This window comes from Convolutriloba macropyga, chromosome 8 (assembly GCF_964194025.1).
Source record: "Convolutriloba macropyga chromosome 8, txConMacr16.3, whole genome shotgun sequence".
Classification (NCBI taxonomy): domain Eukaryota; kingdom Metazoa; phylum Xenacoelomorpha; order Acoela; family Convolutidae; genus Convolutriloba; species Convolutriloba macropyga.
In genome coordinates, this window is record NC_134475.1 from 12,095,092 (window position 1) to 12,116,241 (window position 21,150).

The window sequence follows — 21,150 nt, forward strand, 5'->3', positions numbered from 1 at the left end:
AGAGCTATATTTAGCTTCGTCTTCCCAAAAAAACTAAAGTTTGCTCTCTACTTGAAATCGAGGTTGATCCAAAATTCATAATTTAGTTTGAACATATACATTTTTTTACATCAATTATTTTCGGACATTATGTGAATTTTTGAAATTTTCCTGCCCCTTCTTCATTTGTTGACCATTAAGTCAAAAATGAGGATGAGTGGTGTCAGAACATTATGCGCAAGCACACATTACCGTGCCTCCTTGTTCAATCATATAGTGCCATATCAAAGGAATTTTTTCACCTGTGATTCTATTTATGTGACAGTAATTAAGTTTATATGCATTGATTTGGAACAGTGCATTGTTTATGTTTACTAGGTGTAGCAATTGTAAAAGCCAATCTATAGTTAACTGTTGCCGGTCTCAATGTGAGAGAGTCTAAGCAGTAAATCAGATTTGCGTTTCCTGTTTTATGTAGGTCTTCCTCCCTCGTGGTGTCACAAGTACCCCTGGTTCGATACCCAGATGAAGTACAACATGTCTGTCTGGCTCTACTTGCCCAACTACGTCAACCCACCCCAGAAATGGTACCTCATGGGTGAGTTTTATTCATTAATGCGACTGATTTCAGGTAGTGTCACGGGAACAATACTTTATAGTTAAGAAAAAATCAGTCCAATTATAACCTACAAAATCTTAAACTGATTATCAGTAACAAACCTATTTCTTGCAAGTTGAATGACGACTATCTAACCATTCTCTTTTCAGCCAAAAGTGTGGATATTGTGAAAGATCTCTTTCGACTGGGTCTACTACTCAGTACTGTCTGTCATTCTTTTTCAGTTGACTTCATTCAGTTCCTGGTGGTGACATTGCAGTGGCTGGTGTTTGAACAGGAGAGGGGAGTGAAGGACCCTCTGGAGGCGGGAGGGGACAATAGAGACACCTACTCTGATGACAACCATGCTCAGAATGTACCAGACTTCATGATGAACAGGCCAGTATAAAAAATTTTTCATAACACTCAAAAGGCCACCTTCGCTTTGGTAGAAGCTCTGGTTGTTTCACATTATATCCCACACCGCACCCCCCCCCCCCGACAAAATTATAGCCCCCCATAACGATATGCTTAAAATCATGGGGGATGGGGGCAGGGCTATACGTTACATGACCACTGAATGATCACTAAACTGGGGCTGAACGTGCAAGTACATTGTAGCTATTGACCAGGGCTGAAGATTTTCCCCAAAAAAAAAAAATGGTCAAAAGAGTGTAAAGCGCGTAAAATTAAACAAAAGTACACCCCTATTTCTCTGCTTAATATGGGTGGAAGAGTGTAATTATAAGAATGTAGTTTTTAAAAACAAAAGTGAAAAGATGTAGGGAGCGTTGATCCACCTTCTTCCCTCTGTCGAACACGTCACGTTCTCTTTCTTCTATAAACATTGCGCAAACACCTGCTACAAATTAAGGTCTCAATTTGGTTATAATGGCAATTGTGTAAGAGTGTAATTTTTAATCAGTCCACTCTAAATTACACTTTTTACAAATATTGTAAAAAGAGTGGAGAACAGAGTGTAAAAACAGTGTATTTTTTTTTAAAAAAAATTACACTCTTACCCTCTTTTCCCAGGTATATAGGACTGCAATACGCATTAAACCTTAATCCCCTCTACTTAGGAATAGATTAATGGTGAAACCTCGGCCCGGGGAACGAAGAATTCAAAGCTAGCAAGAATTTCGCAATATTCTGACTTCAATTTGAAAGGTGCTTTATATATTTTCAGAAATTAGAAATTCGATTTTACGATTTGTATGAGTACATTTGTTGCCAATTAGCTGGCAAAAATTTTGTCTGTCTTTTAGTTGAAGTATTTTTTAATATACCACTACAAAATTTCAGAAAATAATTGGCATGAGTAAACTTGTTGCAGAATTTTCTCAAATAAAATTAATTTTCTTTCAATTTTGATTTCTGAAAATAAAACAGCAGGTTCGTACAAGGTTTGTCCATTCAAAAATATTGCAAGATTCTTGCAGGACCTTAACTACATTGTTACTATGGGCAGATGAAATTTTATAATAACAAGGACGTTTTTCAAACGTCTGAAAAAATTCTTTATCAGACGTTTGAATATGATAATTGATAGGTGTGTCAGAGAGACATCAGTGTCAGAAAACATAAGTATCAATAAAAACATTTTAAATAAATTGTTCAACAAAAATTTGCTAGTTTTGTCAGAACAATAAAAAAGAAAGAACTTTATTCACGTATGGTTGGAAATTCGGTCGAAGCATGCAAAGTTTTTTTAATAATAGAGTAGATTATCCCGGCAAAACTCTTAACTAAAGATTTTTACAGACATTGCAAAAGTCTGACGATACAAATTGTTTGAGCAAATTTACACATTTTTCAAGCTGTTTTCTACTTCTGTCAATCCTAACACAAGATCTAGGAAACGAACCCCCACTGAAAAAAACCCCACTTAACTTTAGATAGGAAATAAACCCCCACGGAAAAAAAACCCACGGAAATAAACCCCCATTTTAAAATTAAAATTCGGTCGTGATAATTTGTTCGATTGTGATGGTTTCATATCAAGTCTTATGGGCTGCTGAGGCATGGCCATTGCCTGCGAGGCATGGCCAAACGCGCTAAATGCGCAGCTCTTTAATAGTAAAGTGGGGGTTTATTTCTGTGGAGGTTTATTTCCTTGGGGATTTATTTCTTATCTAATATGAAGTGGGGGTTTTTTCCAAGGGTTTTTTCCCCACAAGTTGTACAAGTGGACTTCATTTAGTTATGATTATGCGACTCAATTGGTGAGCAAGTTACGGCGGTTTTACTTTTTCAATGAGCCTAATTCGGCTTAACTTCATGGAAGTAATTTAGATTGGAATATTTTACTCATATGTTTTTTCTCAAATTTCTATTCCGGTTGAGCTGTATTTCAATAGGTCAAAATATTTATCAATTTCTGCAATTGGTAGTGAGATGTTGCAATAAATCATGCTTTAGACCCCTAAATAACTTTAAAGTCTTAATGCAGAAGTTCCTCACCAATTTAAATTCTAACAGGATTGGTGTTGCCATAGTAGGGCACAAAAGTTATTCTCTCAAGATCTTGCACGAAAAAAAAATTATTAGTTCAAAACCTTGCCAGAATCTTGCAAAAAGTGACAATGCTTTCAAAAAATTGTTTCAAGCTTAACTTTCCCAGGTTGAAGTCCCAGACAGAAAGTCGATATGTCCAGACCCAGATGAACGCACGACGGAGGTGTCGTGCGTTCAAATTTACATGGTCTTGAAACAAGGAAAAACGCACGAAAGTCTGGACATGAACGACTTTCGACTGGGTTTCATAAATTTAAATTTTGTGTTTTTTAACAGGAGTTCATTGTTGGACAATATCAAAGTGGTAGTGTTCAACTATCTCTACTGGTTCACGTATGCCATTGTGTTCCTCGCTGGAACCAGTCGAGTGTCTATCCTGTGTCTGGGATATGTTTGTTTCTCATTCATGTTCTTCTGGCAGGGACAGGATCTACTCATCAAGCCTCGCAAGACACTCCTCAGATCGTAAGTCATTCATGTATCATTTAACAATACCTCCACCCTATTTTTCAAACTCATTATTTCGGATCGAGCAAAAGTCAATCAGAACAATTGTGCAGAGCGTAAGTCCTCAAGAAATTTTGGTCGAGCAAAAGACTAGCTCATCGCTAAAGTTGAGCTAGAGTCATTTCATATGTTAACTCGGCCGAGCCACGGTTTTTTTTGTACCACATTTCGGTCAAGCATGGTCTTTTCATGAGTCGAGGTCTAAAGTAATGTGTATATGGGTACCTCCGCAACATAGAGCCGCGATACGGTACCCATATACACATTACTCTAATTCCCTTTATATATCCACTACTCTATTTTCACTTCTTTTATATTTTAAATCTATCATTTCTTATCTCACTTAGTGCAAGCCACTAACACAGAGTTAAGCTGGTAATTAACCATTATCAGACGGATAGTTCGGGTTCTATCCTCACTGACTCCAGTGAACGTATCCCAGATACTAGTATAAAAATAGTGAGACCGTGTAAAAAGCACGTAAAACCAACTTGCGAAAAAACTTGAACAAAAATTGAAAGAAATATTAAAATAATAAAAATTTTCATATATCCCCTAATCAATATTTAATCAATCTAAAACTAAAACTTCCTGTCTCACTTGGTGAAGTGGCTAAATCATCGAGTCTAGTTAAGTTGCTTTAGCAAACGGAAGGTTTGGGGTTCCTTCCTCACTGACTCCAGTGAACGTCCCCCGACTCTGATGAAATACTATAAAACTAAGTGAGATAAAAAACCAAATTCACAGTTCTTCAAAAGGATGATCCCTGCTGTGAGACTGTATATGGGACACACTGTGATGGGAATACAGTCAAAAACACTGAGATCGGTGGAAACACAGTGATTAGTGTTTTTCAGTATAACTAGTGAGACCGTGTAACAAGCACGTAAAACCAACTTGCAAAAATCTGTGAAGCCACTTTGTGGATTGTTGTAACCACTTCGTGGAAAACTTGAATAAAAAACCAGCTTTACTCTTTTATAAATTTTAACTTTTGCTATTATTTTATAAAAATTAATTATCTGCGAAGCAGCTTCACTGGTAAAACCTAAATTCACCATTACTATCTCTAATACCTTTATCATCAAATGGATCTATAGCTATTTTATGCTGTTCTTTAGTTTCTAAATGATGTTTATTACTATCAATATTATAATTAGTTACATATTTACTGACACCACCATATATAGCATTTTTATAATCTTCCAAATTAATCGTTTTTTAATAGTGGCTTCAGTTATACCTTTTAACTTCAAATTTTGCTATTGGCTGAATCCCCTGTTTTATCCACTACTATATATTAGCTCTAAATTCAATAAAAAAAATCAATTAAAATCAAAAAATAAAACGAAAAATCAAAAAATCAAAGCAAAATTTACATTTCACTCTTTAAGAGCGATTCACTCTTATTCGGAGTGATCCCCCAGTAGAAAGATCGCTCTTTTTCACTCTTAAAGAGTGATTCCCTCTTTTTTGATCAGTGGAACTGCTTCGCAGAGATTTTTTCAATTTTTTTTTACTTTTTATTTCAAATTATCTATACTCTTCAATAAATTTATATTTTCTTTTACTTTTTCTATATTTATTCCATTATTAATACGAAATGATACAAAATTATAGTATTCACATGAACAACTATCAGGGAAACTGCTTCGCAGATCCTCTGTTTGGACAATAACTAAAGGACTTACAACTCTAGGATTTTGTCTTTTATCTAATAAGCTTCTACTAAATCCTCTAGTTAATTCTACATCTGGATGTTGTTTCTTTACATGAGCCCGTATCCCATAATATCTCACAACAGAAGCACAATTCGGACAACTAACTTTAGCTGAAGTACAATTTCTACATGTATACTTACCCTCATCAAAATTATTTAGTGTTTTTTATAAAATTACACTTATTACAACATCTATTTAATACTTTTGAGCTTGGGTTGAGGTTAGGGGTAGGGTTGGGGTTAGGATCTGAGTTAGAGTTGGGGTTAGGATCTGAGTTAGAGTTATAGTCATAGATAGAACCAGAACCAGAACCAGAACTAGAGCTAGAATTGGGGTTAGAACTAGAACTAGAACTAGGGTTAGAAATAGAACTAGAACCAGAACCAGAACTACAATTAGAGCTAGAACTAGAACTAGATTCATTTTTTAAAGAACAACCCCATGGAGAAAAATTATTAGCACAAATACCACTTAGTATTATATTACCACACATCCATTTATCAGTTTTATCTTTATGAAATGATTCATAATGATATTTTAAAACAGCAATGTTTCCACATTTATAGTTACACTCTAAACATTGTAAAAGTTTTTTTAATAGATAAAATTATCAGTGAACAAGCTTTGCTCGTGGTTCTCCAACGAACTTTGTTCGTGGTTTACCAAACTGCTCAACAGAGTTTTTTTTTGCAAATTCGCAGATAATATTAGCTATGCTGTAGGATAATATTTAGCCATGATTTCAATTAAATCTTTAGTATTATCTTTAGATGTGATACACTCTGCTAAATATTTATTTCCTAAACTATTGAGTGTATTAGTTTTACATCTCTTATCTAAGATCAAATCAAGATCTAATTCTCTTTTATGTCTAACAAAATTTATAATCTTTTCTCTAAATTCTTCATTATTTCCATATAGTCTGGTTAAAAACTTTCCTCCCTTTCTATTCAAAATTCCCATCTCTTCATTGGCGAAGTCACAGTTACACTGATTTACATATTCTTTACATACATATTCTTGTTTTGTATTTCGTGAATTAGCAAAGCTCCTTCGTAGATTGGGCTTTACCCATGTTTCACTATTAGCAAAGCTACTTCGCAGATCATTATTGGTGTAACCACTTCGTGGATCGGACTTTGTCCGTGTTTCTCCATCCAACTTTTCTCCATATCCAACGTTAACTAATTTATTTACTCTACTCAACATTGTGCTTGCTCCCATTGCTACACTCCAGCATTTCTTGATATTATATCAGGATAAATATAACTAAATATAAATAAACCTGAGCTTATAATTCCACCAATAGTCGATAAACTTTTTATACCCTTTCCCACAATCATTTCTTTAGTTAAAACATCATTTTGTATTTTAATATTATTTAATTTAAGAAGTTTATTAAAATAGAACATATAGTTATCGTGATTAATAACATTTCTATCTGTTGCATTTATCATGAGTGAATTCATATATACTATCAGTTTATTTATGTCTTCTCTTTCTAATTCATCTTTTAAACTAAGAGCTTTTAAATCAAGGAAATCAACTCTTGAATCATATATCATTGTTCTATTACTATTAATAATAATAAAAGTATTTTCCTTTTTATTATATTTAATTATACCATAACGAAGTTCATCTGACATTCCATCTGTACGATTATAATGGTTACTATTTAACTCACTAATTATTTTTCTAAAGTCATGTTCACATTTATATATCTCATTAAAGTTTTTAAATAGATCAGGTCCATTATAAGGTGTTAAATAAATAGTATCACAACTCATTCTTGCTGTATTAATTATTTGAGCTGGTTTATGACACATTACAATCATTTGAATATTATAATGTCTACCTTCAGTAAAATAATAAGCTATATCCTTATTTAACCTATCACCCATATCATCAAGTACTATTACACAATTTTGAAATTTATGCATATTATTTTTTGTGATCATATTTATATCACAATTATTAAACCCAGTATAAAACTTATTAGACTCAGGATCTATCCAGTCTCTGTCATCTTTACACACTATAACTATATTTTTAGCTTTGTCCTGGTTTTGGTTTTGGTCTTGGTTTTGGTTTTGGTTTTGCTTTTGGTCTTGTTCTTGATTTTGGACTGAGTATAATTTTAAATAGTGTCTAATAAAATATGTTTTGCCTGTACCAGTTCCATCATAAACAATAGTATGTAATGGTGACTTTTCATATTCAAATTTAACTAGACTCCTATTCATAAATCCACCAAAGTTTTCTTCTAGTTTTGTATATTTACTTGGTATTGAATCATATTTTATATAACAAATTCCAATTATAATAATACGAAAAAAGTACACCACCTTTATCCATTTTTATATATAAAATTTATATATATAAAAAATGCTTATCCTAACTTTTGAGGAATTCAATAATAAATTTAATATTGATAATAATGCTATGAGTGATATCAGAATAAAAGATATAGGCAAACATATAATTCTAACACCAATTGAAATTGTAATGAGAGATGATAAACCAGAAATGGTAAGTGAACCTAACTCTAACATTATTGTAAATCTACATCCAACTGAAGGTACACATTGGGTTTTAGTTATAAGAAGAGAAGATGGTCCTGTGTATTACTTTGATAGTTTTGGTGTAGAAACTCCACCATTGTTCCTAGAAGAATATGTTGATCTAGGTTCTAATGAAAGAATACAACGATATGATGAATCTTATTGTGGGGCTTATTGTTTATATATATGATCTATCTTATTGATAGAGGATTTAGAATTAAAAGTGCTTTGAATATTCTAGTTAATCAATGTAAATATCCGGGAATATATAATGAGTCTTTTTGTTTAAGTTGTAGTAGAGGTGGTGATAAAGATAAGGATAAAGTTAATGATCTACGAAGTAGCTTTGCTAATAATGTTAATGATAAGGATAATGTCATTGATAATGATAATGATTATGATCTACGAAGTAGCTTTGCTAATAATGATAATGATAATTATAATGATAATGATAATGATAATGATAATGATAATGATAATGATAATGATAATGATAATGATAATGATAATGATAATGACAATGATAATGATAATGATAATGATAATGATAATGATAATGATAATGATAATGATAATGATAATGATAATGATAATGATAATGATAATGATAGAGATAATTTTATATATCAGGGAACCTGCTTCGCAGATCTATTTGATGAAAAAAATTAAAGGAGTAAATATAATAGTAACAGCAAAAATAATAGTCCTACTAACAGTATCCACGAAGGGGTTTCACCAATCCGCGAAGCGGTTCAACAGAGTTGTTTCGTTAACCACGAGCGAAGCTCGTTTGCAAATTCACCGATCTCTGTTAATATAAATGCTGATCTATATTCATGTCTAAATGATGATGACATAATTACTGAAGCCACATTCCCAGATAACTTTAGATGTATAATATCTGGTCCTAGTGAATGTGGTAAGACATTCTTATTAAAAAAACTAATTCTAGCTAGTATATATTTTGATAAGCTATACATCATTGGACCTACTGGCGATCAGTACCATGGTATAGAAAGAATAAACCCCAAAGCAGATGTTGAATTTATTAAAGATATAAAAGATTTACCATCTCCCGATAAACTACCCAAAGACTTAAAGAAACTAATGATATTCGATGATGTTAGAGCCAAAGAACCAGTTATTAATGAATACTTTTGTAGAGGTAGACATAATAATTGTAATATGATATATCTTAATCAAAACCTGTTCTCTCTGGATAGGCAGAGTGTTAGAGAGAACTGTAATCTATTTATTTTATTTGAACAAAGAGGTAAAGTCCTCATATCTATATATCAAGATTTTTCTAATAATGTTGAACTTAGTTATAATGATTTTGCTAATATATGTAATAAGGTATGGAAAGAGCCTTATAATTATATTGTCATTGATATAACTAAAAATAAATATTAATGGTAACCTAAGAATTAATTGGGATCGGAGAGTTTTGTAGTTAAGTTTGTATCTAAATCAAATGGACCCCCGGTCTGCTAGTTACACTAGATCAACGAAGTTGTTAACACAAACAGTCTGCTGACTACGTCAGATCAACGAAGTTGTTGCTGGTTACACCAGATGGTGCTTCGCCCAGCTGACTACGTCAGATGTAAAGTAAAACTTAATACATCACCATTAAAGTCTATAGGTCTTCCATGCTCATCTTTAATATGAAACTCTATATATTCTATTCTATCTTTAATTACAATTTGATACAAGATTTTAGTTGGTATAATATTTATCGAGTAACCTGGTGGTTCTGTTAGAGTAAAAGTATATAGTATGTCTGTGTTATTCCCATTATCTTTAACACCAGATATAACATTACAATGAATGTTAATAGTACTAAAACCCATAATATCAACAATTTTCTGAGATGTATATTTACCTTATTTATAAACTACTGTTCTAAATCCTAGTAATGGGGCTATTGAATTTTCTATGTCAAAGTTAATTGCCCCTTGTCTTATTTCCCTTAAACTTTTCATTGTATTCTTATCAGGTTCTATTATAACATTACCATTAGTTTCTTCTTTTATTAATTCTGCTATTTCGATTAATACATATGCACCTGGTATAACAGCTAAAATACGGGTATCTGTCCATATTTCACCTCGGGTATCATATAAGAATTAAATTGTTCCCTCTATTCACATTAAACACCGAATTATAAACAGATAATCTAATTAAACCTAATTTTGACGAGTTAAGTATAGGTTCACTAAAGTTAAACTTTTCTGTTGTTTTTATCATTTTTAAAGCTAAGTGTATGCTCTTCTTTAGTTTTAGTTAAAGCTTCGTGTATCTTTTGTAGTTCCCTTAAGATTAAATTGTCTGTCATTTTTTGTCTTATAAAAATCGATTTTAGTTTGGATAAAACTCATGGTTATAATAATGATATACATAGAAGTAAGATTATACAATATAAACCTAATAATCTAGCAACAATGAATACGGTTAATACTAATATTAATATCATTCTCAATAGAGAAGAGAATCATTTAAATTTACGTGATTCATATCTAGAGATAGAGTTTGTTGTATCAGATGATGTTGGTGGTATATTTCCTAATGATGGTAATATGAGATTAGTTAATTATGGTATGATGGCATTGTTTAGTTCAATTAAGCTTGAAACTAGTGGTGGTAGGACTATTGAATATATAGGTCATTGTCATCCTAATCTATTGATGTATAAGTTATAAACTAGTACCAATGATGAATATGAGAGTGGTTTTGTTAGAAATCAAGGAAATAGAGATAGTCAACTTAAAGGTGACCATATTGCCGCAGAACGAGGTCATATGTATATGATGGTTAAGATGAGTGATCTATTTGGTTTCGTAAATGATTTAGAAAAGATTATATATGGTTCAGGATTTAAACTAATATTAAAAAGAAGTAATAATGATAGAGCTCTATTTAGAGTTAATGCTAATCCTGGCGCAGTTGCTAATGATGGTAATATAGAAATTAGAGATATAGCATGGTGTGTACCTAGTATTGATCCTAGTAATGATAATAGAATAATTGTGCAGAAAGGATTAAATAAAAAGAATAATGTAGACTTTAGCTATTATGAAAGCAAGACATTTTATAAGAATGTGCCCAATGCTACTAATTTCTTGTTTGATCTAGGTTTGGAAAGTGGTATGGAAAGACCACAATATATAATAGTTGGTTTTGAAAGTAATAATGTTAATGAACAAACTCATGATGCAAGTACATTTCATATAATGAATGTTACTGAATGTTATTGTAAGATTGGTAGTGAGTTTTATCCTGAGGATAGAATGAATGTTAATTATGGAACCAATAATTATAATGAGGTTTTTAAAGAGATTGTTAGCTTTAATAAAGATTATAATGGGCTACCACATAATATAAAACCATATATAAATCATAGAACATTCAAAAGCAGTTATAGAATATATGTATTTGATACTAGATATCAAAGTGATCATATAGGTCCACAACCAATAAAACTTAATTTTAAATTTAGTGCTGCTGTTGCAGATGTTATATGTTATGCATTAGTATTAACTAGAAAGGTTATTAGTTTGAATAGTGATGGTAATAAGATGGTTGATATAATATCATAGATATAATTATAATTTTAGATATAACTCTAGCGATAATTATAATTTTAGATATAACTCTAGCGATAATTTAAAATTATAGTATAATATAGTTATTGTTATAATTATATACTTTTACTTATACATAACCATATACTTATACTCATACTTATAGCTAGTCAGCTCTAATTGTTACTCTTGTTAATACATAACTATTTCTTATTAGTATTAACAAAACCTTAGCATAAATAATATCTAATTTCTTTTTATTCTCTAGAGATAGGACTCCATCCATCCTGGATAATTCTCCAGCTTCAAGCTTTGGTTTAGATTTAGACCTAACCTTGGGTTTGGGCTTAGGCTTGGGCTTGGGTTTAATAACAACAAAAAGATTATACTTTCTAACTTCCATTATTTTTTATATAAAGAAATGAGTCTTTTAAATAAGTTCAAAACTAATTCATATTGTGTTGGAGGTAGACATTATAGTAGTACTAATAATATAAGTGGAGCTATAACTTCAAAAGGTACTAAGATGTTAAGAGGATCCTGAACTAACTGTAGAAGGAATAAATCAATGACAGTATCTGATGCAACAATAGAAGCAGAGGGATTGAAAGATTTCTTTAAAAGTGTTGGTAGGGCTACAGTTAAATTTGGAAAGAAGGTTGCCAATAATCCAGTAAGAGCATTAGAAATAGCAAGTAAAATAGGAAGTGCAGCTGCATCTAGAAACCCTAGAGCTGCTTTATCAGCCACACCCGATTAAATTAAATTTGCAACTACTGGTGAAGGTATAAAAGTAGTACAGAAAGGTAGAGGGTTATACTTAGGTACAAAGAGAAGATAATTATTTGATTATGATTAAGTTTATATTTATGTTTATGATTATGATTATATTATATTTATGATTATGATTATAACTAAGATTATGATTATGATTATTTTATATTTATGATTATCGATAAATTTTAATACTAATATTATTATTACTAAACATACTATTATTACTAAACAGTAATATCTTTAATCTAAAAAAATACTCAACTTATTGTTCTTGTTCTTCTTATATTCTTCATATAACTTAACAAATTCATTATACTCATCATTATCTATTTTATTATTATTCATTGATTTAGTATATAGTTTATTAAACTTATCACTAAACTGTTTACTTAAAATATACATTTGTGAATACTTTATAATTTTGTTTCTAATTTTAGCATTAATTGTTTTTGATAATAAACCACAAACAGTTGCTGTAGCAAAAGCCGTTGGTATAGAATAAGGTAATCCTATACCTGTTAATGAAACTGATGTTGTTGTTGCAGTTGTTGATATTGATGATAATAATATTTCTGTTATCTAAGCTACGTTAATATAAATTTTATATCTACTTAATTTCTTATTATAGTTATTAGTTTCAGTTTCATAATAATTTCTAATATCTTTTATAATGTTAATGTTGTTGTTAAATTTATTATTAGCTTGGATTTTTTCGTTTATCAACTGTTCATTGGCAGTTGCAGCATTGCTGATCTGTTTCTCAGCCGCTTCGCGGATCAATCTTTCTGATACTGATGAGAAATCTGGATATAGTAATCTCTCACTCGGTGCTGTTGGTTGACTCATTTTCAGTAGTAAAATAACTTTCTATTTCTTTCGTTATATCTTCTTGTTTAAAACCATAATGCATCTCAAGTCTGTCTTTCTCTTTATTATCAAGTAACGTACTTCGTAAAAATATAGCAATTATATATTGTACTATTGTCCTTTTATTCTTTAAAAGGGCTTCATCTGTAAAAGAATTAGTCTTTTTGTTAACTTCTTTAAATTGTTTTAGCCCAGTAGTAAACATTTCATCTAGTTGTATGTTAGTGATATTCTGGTTAAACTTATTATTATCAAATTCTTGTTTTAATTGATTATACTTAGAGATAGTATCAGCAGCAACTTCATTACAAAACTTAACAGTATTTGTGACTTCATTTGTTGATTCTATAAAATCATTAATTAGTTCATCATTAACTTGTGTTTCATTTAGTTGTAATGTTTTAGTTGTAACTTTATCAAAGTCACCCTATGTTTTTACTCAAAATGTCTATTTTAATATTAGAAGATAATAAGTTATTGTCACAATACTCTTTATTAACAACATCTTTTTCATCTATCGGAGGATGAACATTTAATTAAACTATTTGGGTTTGGGTTGCTATTTAAACACCTGCCAAATACATCATCTTTTACCTCCATTATACGTTTTATTGTTCTATATCTAGCGCTTTTCTTATCCCCCTTTCCTAAATCATATCCAATATCCTTTAAAAACCTTTCAATTTTGTTTTCATCTTCCTCAACATTATCATATGTTATATTTGATTTAGTAAGAAAATCAGTAAATCCTTCTGAAAACTCATATACAATATCCCTAACTAAAAATGCACCCTGTTCTAGGGTTATATCAACACCATTCATTTTATATCTCCTAGTAGGTAAATCTATGAGTTTTAATCTTAACTGAGGATTAGTTTGAGCCCCATGTCATGAAGAAGTTTGGCTGTTTTTGTATCAACATAAACTGGTGCCATATCTTGAGTTTCCTCCACGGCTTCATTGGACAAATTTGGCTTCATTAATGCCCCGTTTCTAGTTTGCTCTATCATCTTAGTTTGTTTATCTAACTCTTGATTTTGCCAATCTATTGCTCTTAATGTTTGTTCACCTAATGCTAGATTGCGTTCATTGTTTGCATTTATCTGCGAAGCAGTTTCACTGATAGTTTTAGTTAAAGGATCAAATAACTCTTCTATTTCTCCATAATATTCTTGTTGTTTTAATTTATCTTCTAATCTATTCTTTCTGTTTTGTTTTTCTAGATTGTTTAATTTTATAAGTGTTTCTAGTTTAGTCATTTTTGTAAAAAAATAATTATCACAAACATTATATAATCTAATAGCGGCTTCAAAAAACTTTCTATCATCATTAGTTGTTAATTCTTTAATAAACTTATTATAATTAGTTGTAGCTTTACTTCAATCTGGGAACCAGCTTCGCTGATTGGTGAAACCACTTCGTGGATATTATATTTCTTTGCATGTTCTAAGAATCTTTCTTTTGTATGATGAAACCTATATCTATGGAAATATATGCATAACATACAATAGAAATGTTTAAATCTATACTGAGCGATGTGTTTATTTTTTTACACATTCTGCATACTAAATATTGATTGGGATTATTAAAATGAACAACCATATGAATATGTTTTTCTCTATATGTTATGATTTCATTACATATGAAACATTGGAATGGTTTACTTTGACATTTATCACAACTCCAACACCAAGCCTTATTTTTACATTTATCACATTTGGTACTAATCATTTTTATAGTATTGAAAAGCTATATAAATAATATTATTTCAAAATTTGGCATATAAAAATGAATCAACAAGATTATACCGGTTACATTCATTCCACGAGTGAGCGAGCTCAATCTCATGGACAAGTCCAATCTGGAAGTGAGCGAGCTCAATCTCATGGACAAGTCCAATTTGGAAGTGGACAAGTCCAATCTGGAAGTGAGAAAGCTCAATCTAGTTCTACTATCATGGCGGTCCAAATGTTAAAAAATAAAAACAAACCAAGGGAAGAAATCAAACCAGTAGATAAGGAAAGACAAAAGATAGAATTAGAAAAATCTTTAGAATCAATCAGAAGGTTTAATTGTGTAAATGAAGAAATAAAGGAGTCGTATGATAAACAGGATGCAAAATTAAAACAAAGAGAAGAAGATATGCGTGAGTCATTGCGAAAGGCTGAAGCAAAATACTTTCCAGATTTAGATCCACGAAGTGGTTACACCAATAAGGATTTAGGTTATGATAAGGATAAGGATAAAGATAAAGATGTACATTCTGATAAAGATAAGGACTCAGATTTAGACTCATTTGATGATTTTGTTTATGTTCAAAAGCCTAAAACAAATAGGATTAGAATTGAAGAATGTGATGAAGAGATGACTCGAAAGAATTATAACAGACACATTCAACCACTTAAACATAAAAAGAATGAGCGAATGTATAATAGAAATAAAATTATTGAGAGTGCTAATGAGGATGGAATAAAAGTTACTAATGAGGATATAGAACAAAAATTGGATGAGCAGTATATAGAAGAAGGAATAAAGTTTTGTGATAGTTGTGATATGTATCTTGATAATAATACTGCTTATAATAAACATGTAACAACATTAAAACATAGGAATAATGTAAGATTGGTTACTGGGGAAATAGTAAGGAATGGAAGTAAGTTTGATTGTGTGATATGTAAGACAAGTCTGAGTCAATATAGTTTTGACCAACATTTAAAAACAAAGATGCATCTAGATAATGTAGAGGGAAAGGATAAGGCTAAGGATAAGGATATAGATAAGAATATAACTGAAGGATATTGCAATATATGTAATAATAGATATAACAATAAAAATGAACACAATGAATCAGATGAACATAAGGAAAATGTTAATCAGAAAAAACTTGTTGATGGGAAGTGGCGAGATAAAGTTAATGAGTTAGGATTAGATCATAACATGAAGCGTAATCAAATAATAATAACTAGTAGTAATTATGAAGATCCTAAATTCTTGAATATACTGGAGTCATTGCATAACATACATCCCCATATTAAGTTTAACACCTTTGATTTAATTAAGTATACAAAACCTACAGATGATAAGTTGGAAGAAAACGAATTCACCTTTAGGTTAATGACTAGGCAATATAATGGTGCACATGACTTGGATTTATTGAATGGGGAACTAGAGACAAGAATGCAGGAACAAGAAATGAATCAATCTGGATGGAGCATGCAACGATTTGTTAAAAGGACAATGTATATACATAGGTTTTATCCTGGTGGTGGATGTGATACTGAGTTACCATTCACATCTAGATATATATTTAATATACATAATACTGATAATAAGTGTTTGCTATGGTGTCTAATTGCTTATCTACATTCTGCGCCACATAATCGCAGTAGAGTTAGTAATTATAATAAACCAGAATATATAATTGAGATAAAATTACCAATAGTAGTTACACCCCCATATGATTATTATCACTTAAAGGAAATACAAGAATTAAATTAAGATAAAACATTATTCAATGTGTTTAATCTAAATAAAAATAAAACTATTAATCCTGTATTAATTAATCATAATGATCCTAAAGGATGTAATATATTATACTGGGATAATCATTACTTCCTATGTAAAGATGTATCATTCTTATTAAGAAAATCATCTAAGCATATATGTTATCCATGTCTAAAATGTTGTGTATCATTTAGAACAGAAGATGCATTAAATAAACATTTAGAATTATGTAATACACAGAAACATGTAGGAAGAAGAACATTCCACAAAGATGATTACCTAAAGTTTGATAAGTTCCATTATAAAAACAGAGTACCATTTGCTATGTATTATGATTTTGAATGTATAAGAAAAGATGGTAAACACATTCCTATTGCTTGTGGTTTATATATAAAAAGTGGCTATCCTGATATATTAGAAGTTAAGTATGAATGTAACTGTGGCGATAAAGTAGTTGATTGGTTTGTGGATAGAGTAGATCATTAAAATAAATTATTTAAAGATATATTTAGTATAAATATTCCATTGAAAGAAGATAGTATTACTCCGTTATATAGTAGATGTTACTATTGTAATGAGAACTTGGGTGAAGACGTCGTTAGAGGTCATGATCCTCTGAATGGTAAATTTAGAGGATATGCTCACAATAAATGTAACCTCCAAGCTAAGAATACATTCGTACCAATATATGCATTTAATTCTTCTAATTATGATAATCTTCTATTTATAACTAAACTAGCAAAGAAGATGGGTGAGAAACACCATGGACAGAGTCCCATTAGACTTAAATTAATAACTAAAAGTGATGAGAATTATATTAGTTTTGATATGGGTTATGCTAAAGCATTAGATATGTTTAGGTTCTTCCATCCACTTAGCTTAGATGCTATAAGTAAAACATTGAGTAATGAAGAATGTATAACGTTAAATAAATGTGGCTTAGAAAGACGTAAAGGTATATTCCCATATGAATGGTTTGATAGTATAGATAAACTATATGAAACAACATTACCACCTAAGGAAGCATTCTATTCTAAGTTGAAACAAAGTGGTATTACAGATAAAGAATATAAGCAAGCAATAGATTGTTGGAATAATACTGGATGTGAGACAATAAAGGATTATATGATGTTATATCTTAACACAGATGTATTATTATCAGTTGATGCATTTGAGAAATTTAGAGCTATGTCTTTAGAATATTATGAAATAGATCCATGTTACACATATTCTACTCCTGGGTTAACCTGGTTGTGTGGGTTGAAATATACTAATGTTAGACTTAAATATTATAAAGGAAATACAGTTAATATTTATGATACCATACAAATTGGTATTAGAGGTGGGTTAGCTTCAGTATTAGGTGATTGTCATGTAAAATGTAAAAATAAAGAAATAGATCCTGAGTATACAGGAAAAGAGAATTATTTAAAGAATTTAGACTTCAACTCATTGTATGCGTCTGCTATGGTTCAAGCTTTACCTACTGGTGAGATCAAAGTATGTGACACTCTCGATCCAGAAACTGGCTTAGCAGATACAGTATATACTAGATCTAGCTCTAATACTGGATATATCTATACCATTGATATAAAGTATAATGACGAGTTGAAACAGAAAACAAAGAAATATCCATTCTTTCCTGAAAAGACAAAAGCTAACATTAATCAGTTTACAGACTATCAAAATGAAAATAAAAAGAAAGGATATAAACCCAATGAGGAGTTAATGTTGAAGTTAACGGATAAAAACGATTATGTAATTGATTGTGAGATGTTAGATTGGTATTTAGTTAGTGGTTTGAAATTAGAAGATATTACAATTAAGCAAAAGTTAGAATATAGTAAGAGAGAGTGGTTGAAGCCTTATATTGAGTTTAATATTGAGAAAAGAAAGGAGGCTAAAGCTAAGTGTAATAAATTTGGGGATGTATTCTTTAAGTTAATGAATAATGCCTTCTATGGAAAAACAATAGAGAATGTATATAATAGACAAGATGTAGAGTTAGTTAATGATGTAGATAGATATATTAAATTAGTAGAAAATATTGGTTTCAAATATTCTGTAGAGTTTGATGATGATTTAGTAGCCGTACATAAAACGAGAGGTAATGTTAAATTAGATAAAATTAATTATATTGGATTTGTTATATTAGAAAAAGCTAAACTATTCATGTATAAAGCTATATATGATTACTTCGAGAAAGAGTTAGATTGTAGTTATCATTACACAGATACAGATAGTATATTTATAAACATAAATATTCCTTTAGATAGTAATATAGAAACTGAAATGAATAAGATAAAAGATATTTTACATAATAATGAGTTGGGTAAGATGATGGATGAATTACCTAATGATACTATTATAGAAGCTTGCTTCCTTAAAGCTAAAGCATATTGTTATAATACAGTTAAAGGAGAAGATGAGAAAAAGTTAAAAGGTATAACTAAAGCTACTATTGAAAACCAAATTAATTTGGAAGATTATAAAATGCTATATATGGGGGTGTAAGTAAATATGTAACTACTTATACTATTGATAGCAAATGGCATCATTTAGAAACTAAGGAACATATAAGATAGCTATAGATCCATTTGATGATAAGGGCATTAGAAATAGTAATGGTGAATTTAGGTTCTATCAGTGAAAAAAAAACACTTATCACTGTGTTTCCACCGCTCTCAGTGTTTTTTGACTGTATACCCATCACAGTGTGTCCCATATACAGTCTCACAGCAGGGATCATCATTTTTAAGAACTGTGAATTTGGTTTTTTATCTCACTTAGTTTTATAGTATTTCATCAGAGTCGGGGGACGTTCACTGGAGTCAGTGAGGAAGGAACCCCAAACCTTCCGTTTGCTAAAGCAACTTAACTAGACTCGATGATTTAGCCACTTCACCAAGTGAGACAGGAAGTTTTAGTTTTAGATTGATTAAATATTGATTAGGGGATATATGAAAATTTTTATTATTTTAATATTTCTTTCAATTTTTGTTCAAGTTTTTTCGCAAGTTGGTTTTACGTGCTTTTTACACGGTCTCACTAGTTTTATACTAGTATCTGGTATACGTTCACTGGAGTCAGTGAGGATAGAACCCGAACTATCCGTCTGATAATGGTTAATTACCAGCTTAACTCTGTGTTAGTGGCTTGCACTAAGTGAGACAAGAAATGATAGATTTAAAATATAAAAGAAGTGAATATAGAGTAGTGGATATATAAAGGGAATTAGAGTAATGTGTATATGGGTACCGTATCGCGGTTCTATGTTGCGGAGGTACCCATATACACATTACTGTCTAAACTTCGGTGATCGCTTTTATTTGAATCTATTTGACGTCTATTTGTCGTCACGGACGTCTATTTTATTCACAAGAAGCCACAAAAATATTTTGAACTCATTAAATTGAACCTAAATGAATCAAAATGAACGGAATTCATTATTTTTCGGAAACCATCAAAAAGAATAGCATTGAAAATTAAAGTAATTTAGCATGTTATTCGAACATTAATGTTTAGTTTTCAATAAGCCTTGAAAAACATAGCAAGAACTCTGCATCAAATTCTATAAACAGTTAGCTATAAACAAACGCCTCATAAGATATTGTCTATTATTCAATACTGTTAGGTATTTTATGGATAGTAGATGGAAGTGACTCTTCTCACCTAAAAGAACACTCCAGAGTCGATCACTGAGGTTTCTACTGACAGATAAAAATCAAGACTTGGGGGCTTCTGCCCTGAGAAATCCCAAGTCTTGGGTCTCTCTGCGCAAAGAAAATTAAAGTCTTCAATCCCTCTGTAAACCCATAACTTGTTGACCTCATGACAGAAAATCCGCAATACTTGGAATGTTCTGGGCAAAAAGGGTCCACAACCTGTTTGTGGTGCTTTTTTCTAGGTTCATGGGTACTCTTATCATAATTTTGAGTACACTGATGTAAAAATTAAGAACTAATTATGCACCAATTACGAATGAGAATGCTATCAAAAATAAGCTTGTGGCTCGTGGTAAGCTACGGCCATCTTTTCAAGGCCTAGCAGGTCCAAAATACAAATTCGATACTTACTGTTGAGGAAAAGTGAAACAGCTTGACAAATCAGAAAAAAAATTGAACATTAATCCGCATAAAACAACATTTAAATTGAGCTCGATCCAAACTAAGATCCAAACTTAGATCAAAACTTAACTCTCTTCAGAGAAACCAAAGACTTGGGTTCTACTCTGTCCAGAAAACCCAAGTTTTGGCTGTTCACTGCTTAGAGAAGTCCCAAGTCTTGGGTCCTCTACCCAAGTCTGGCAACTCTCTTTTAACACTTGGACTCTTAAAAATCTCTGAATCATGCATTATAGGCTCTGGAATTTCAGTACGGGATATCCGAACGATATGGGAATTAACGCAAATAAGAATTAACTGATAATCTTTTTGGTAAGTAGAATCCGATATCCTTAAATGCCCCAACACGTACATAGCAACAGATCATATTGTACATAGTCGACTTAGACCTCTAGTTGATTGTGTTAGACG

The 21,150-nt window shown here is 31.0% G+C and overlaps 1 protein-coding gene across 1 annotated transcript in view; it reads left to right on the top strand.

Annotated features, from left to right (window-relative positions):
* LOC142344958 (piezo-type mechanosensitive ion channel component 2-like) overlaps nt 1-21,150 on the top strand; it is a 107,132-nt gene that overhangs the window by 12,255 nt on the left and 73,727 nt on the right. The window contains exons 2-4 of the mRNA XM_075397042.1: nt 458-577; nt 823-976; nt 3,371-3,559. Coding sequence (XP_075253157.1) covers nt 458-577; nt 823-976; nt 3,371-3,559 — 463 coding nt within the window. The remainder of the gene's footprint in view (nt 1-457; nt 578-822; nt 977-3,370; nt 3,560-21,150) is intronic.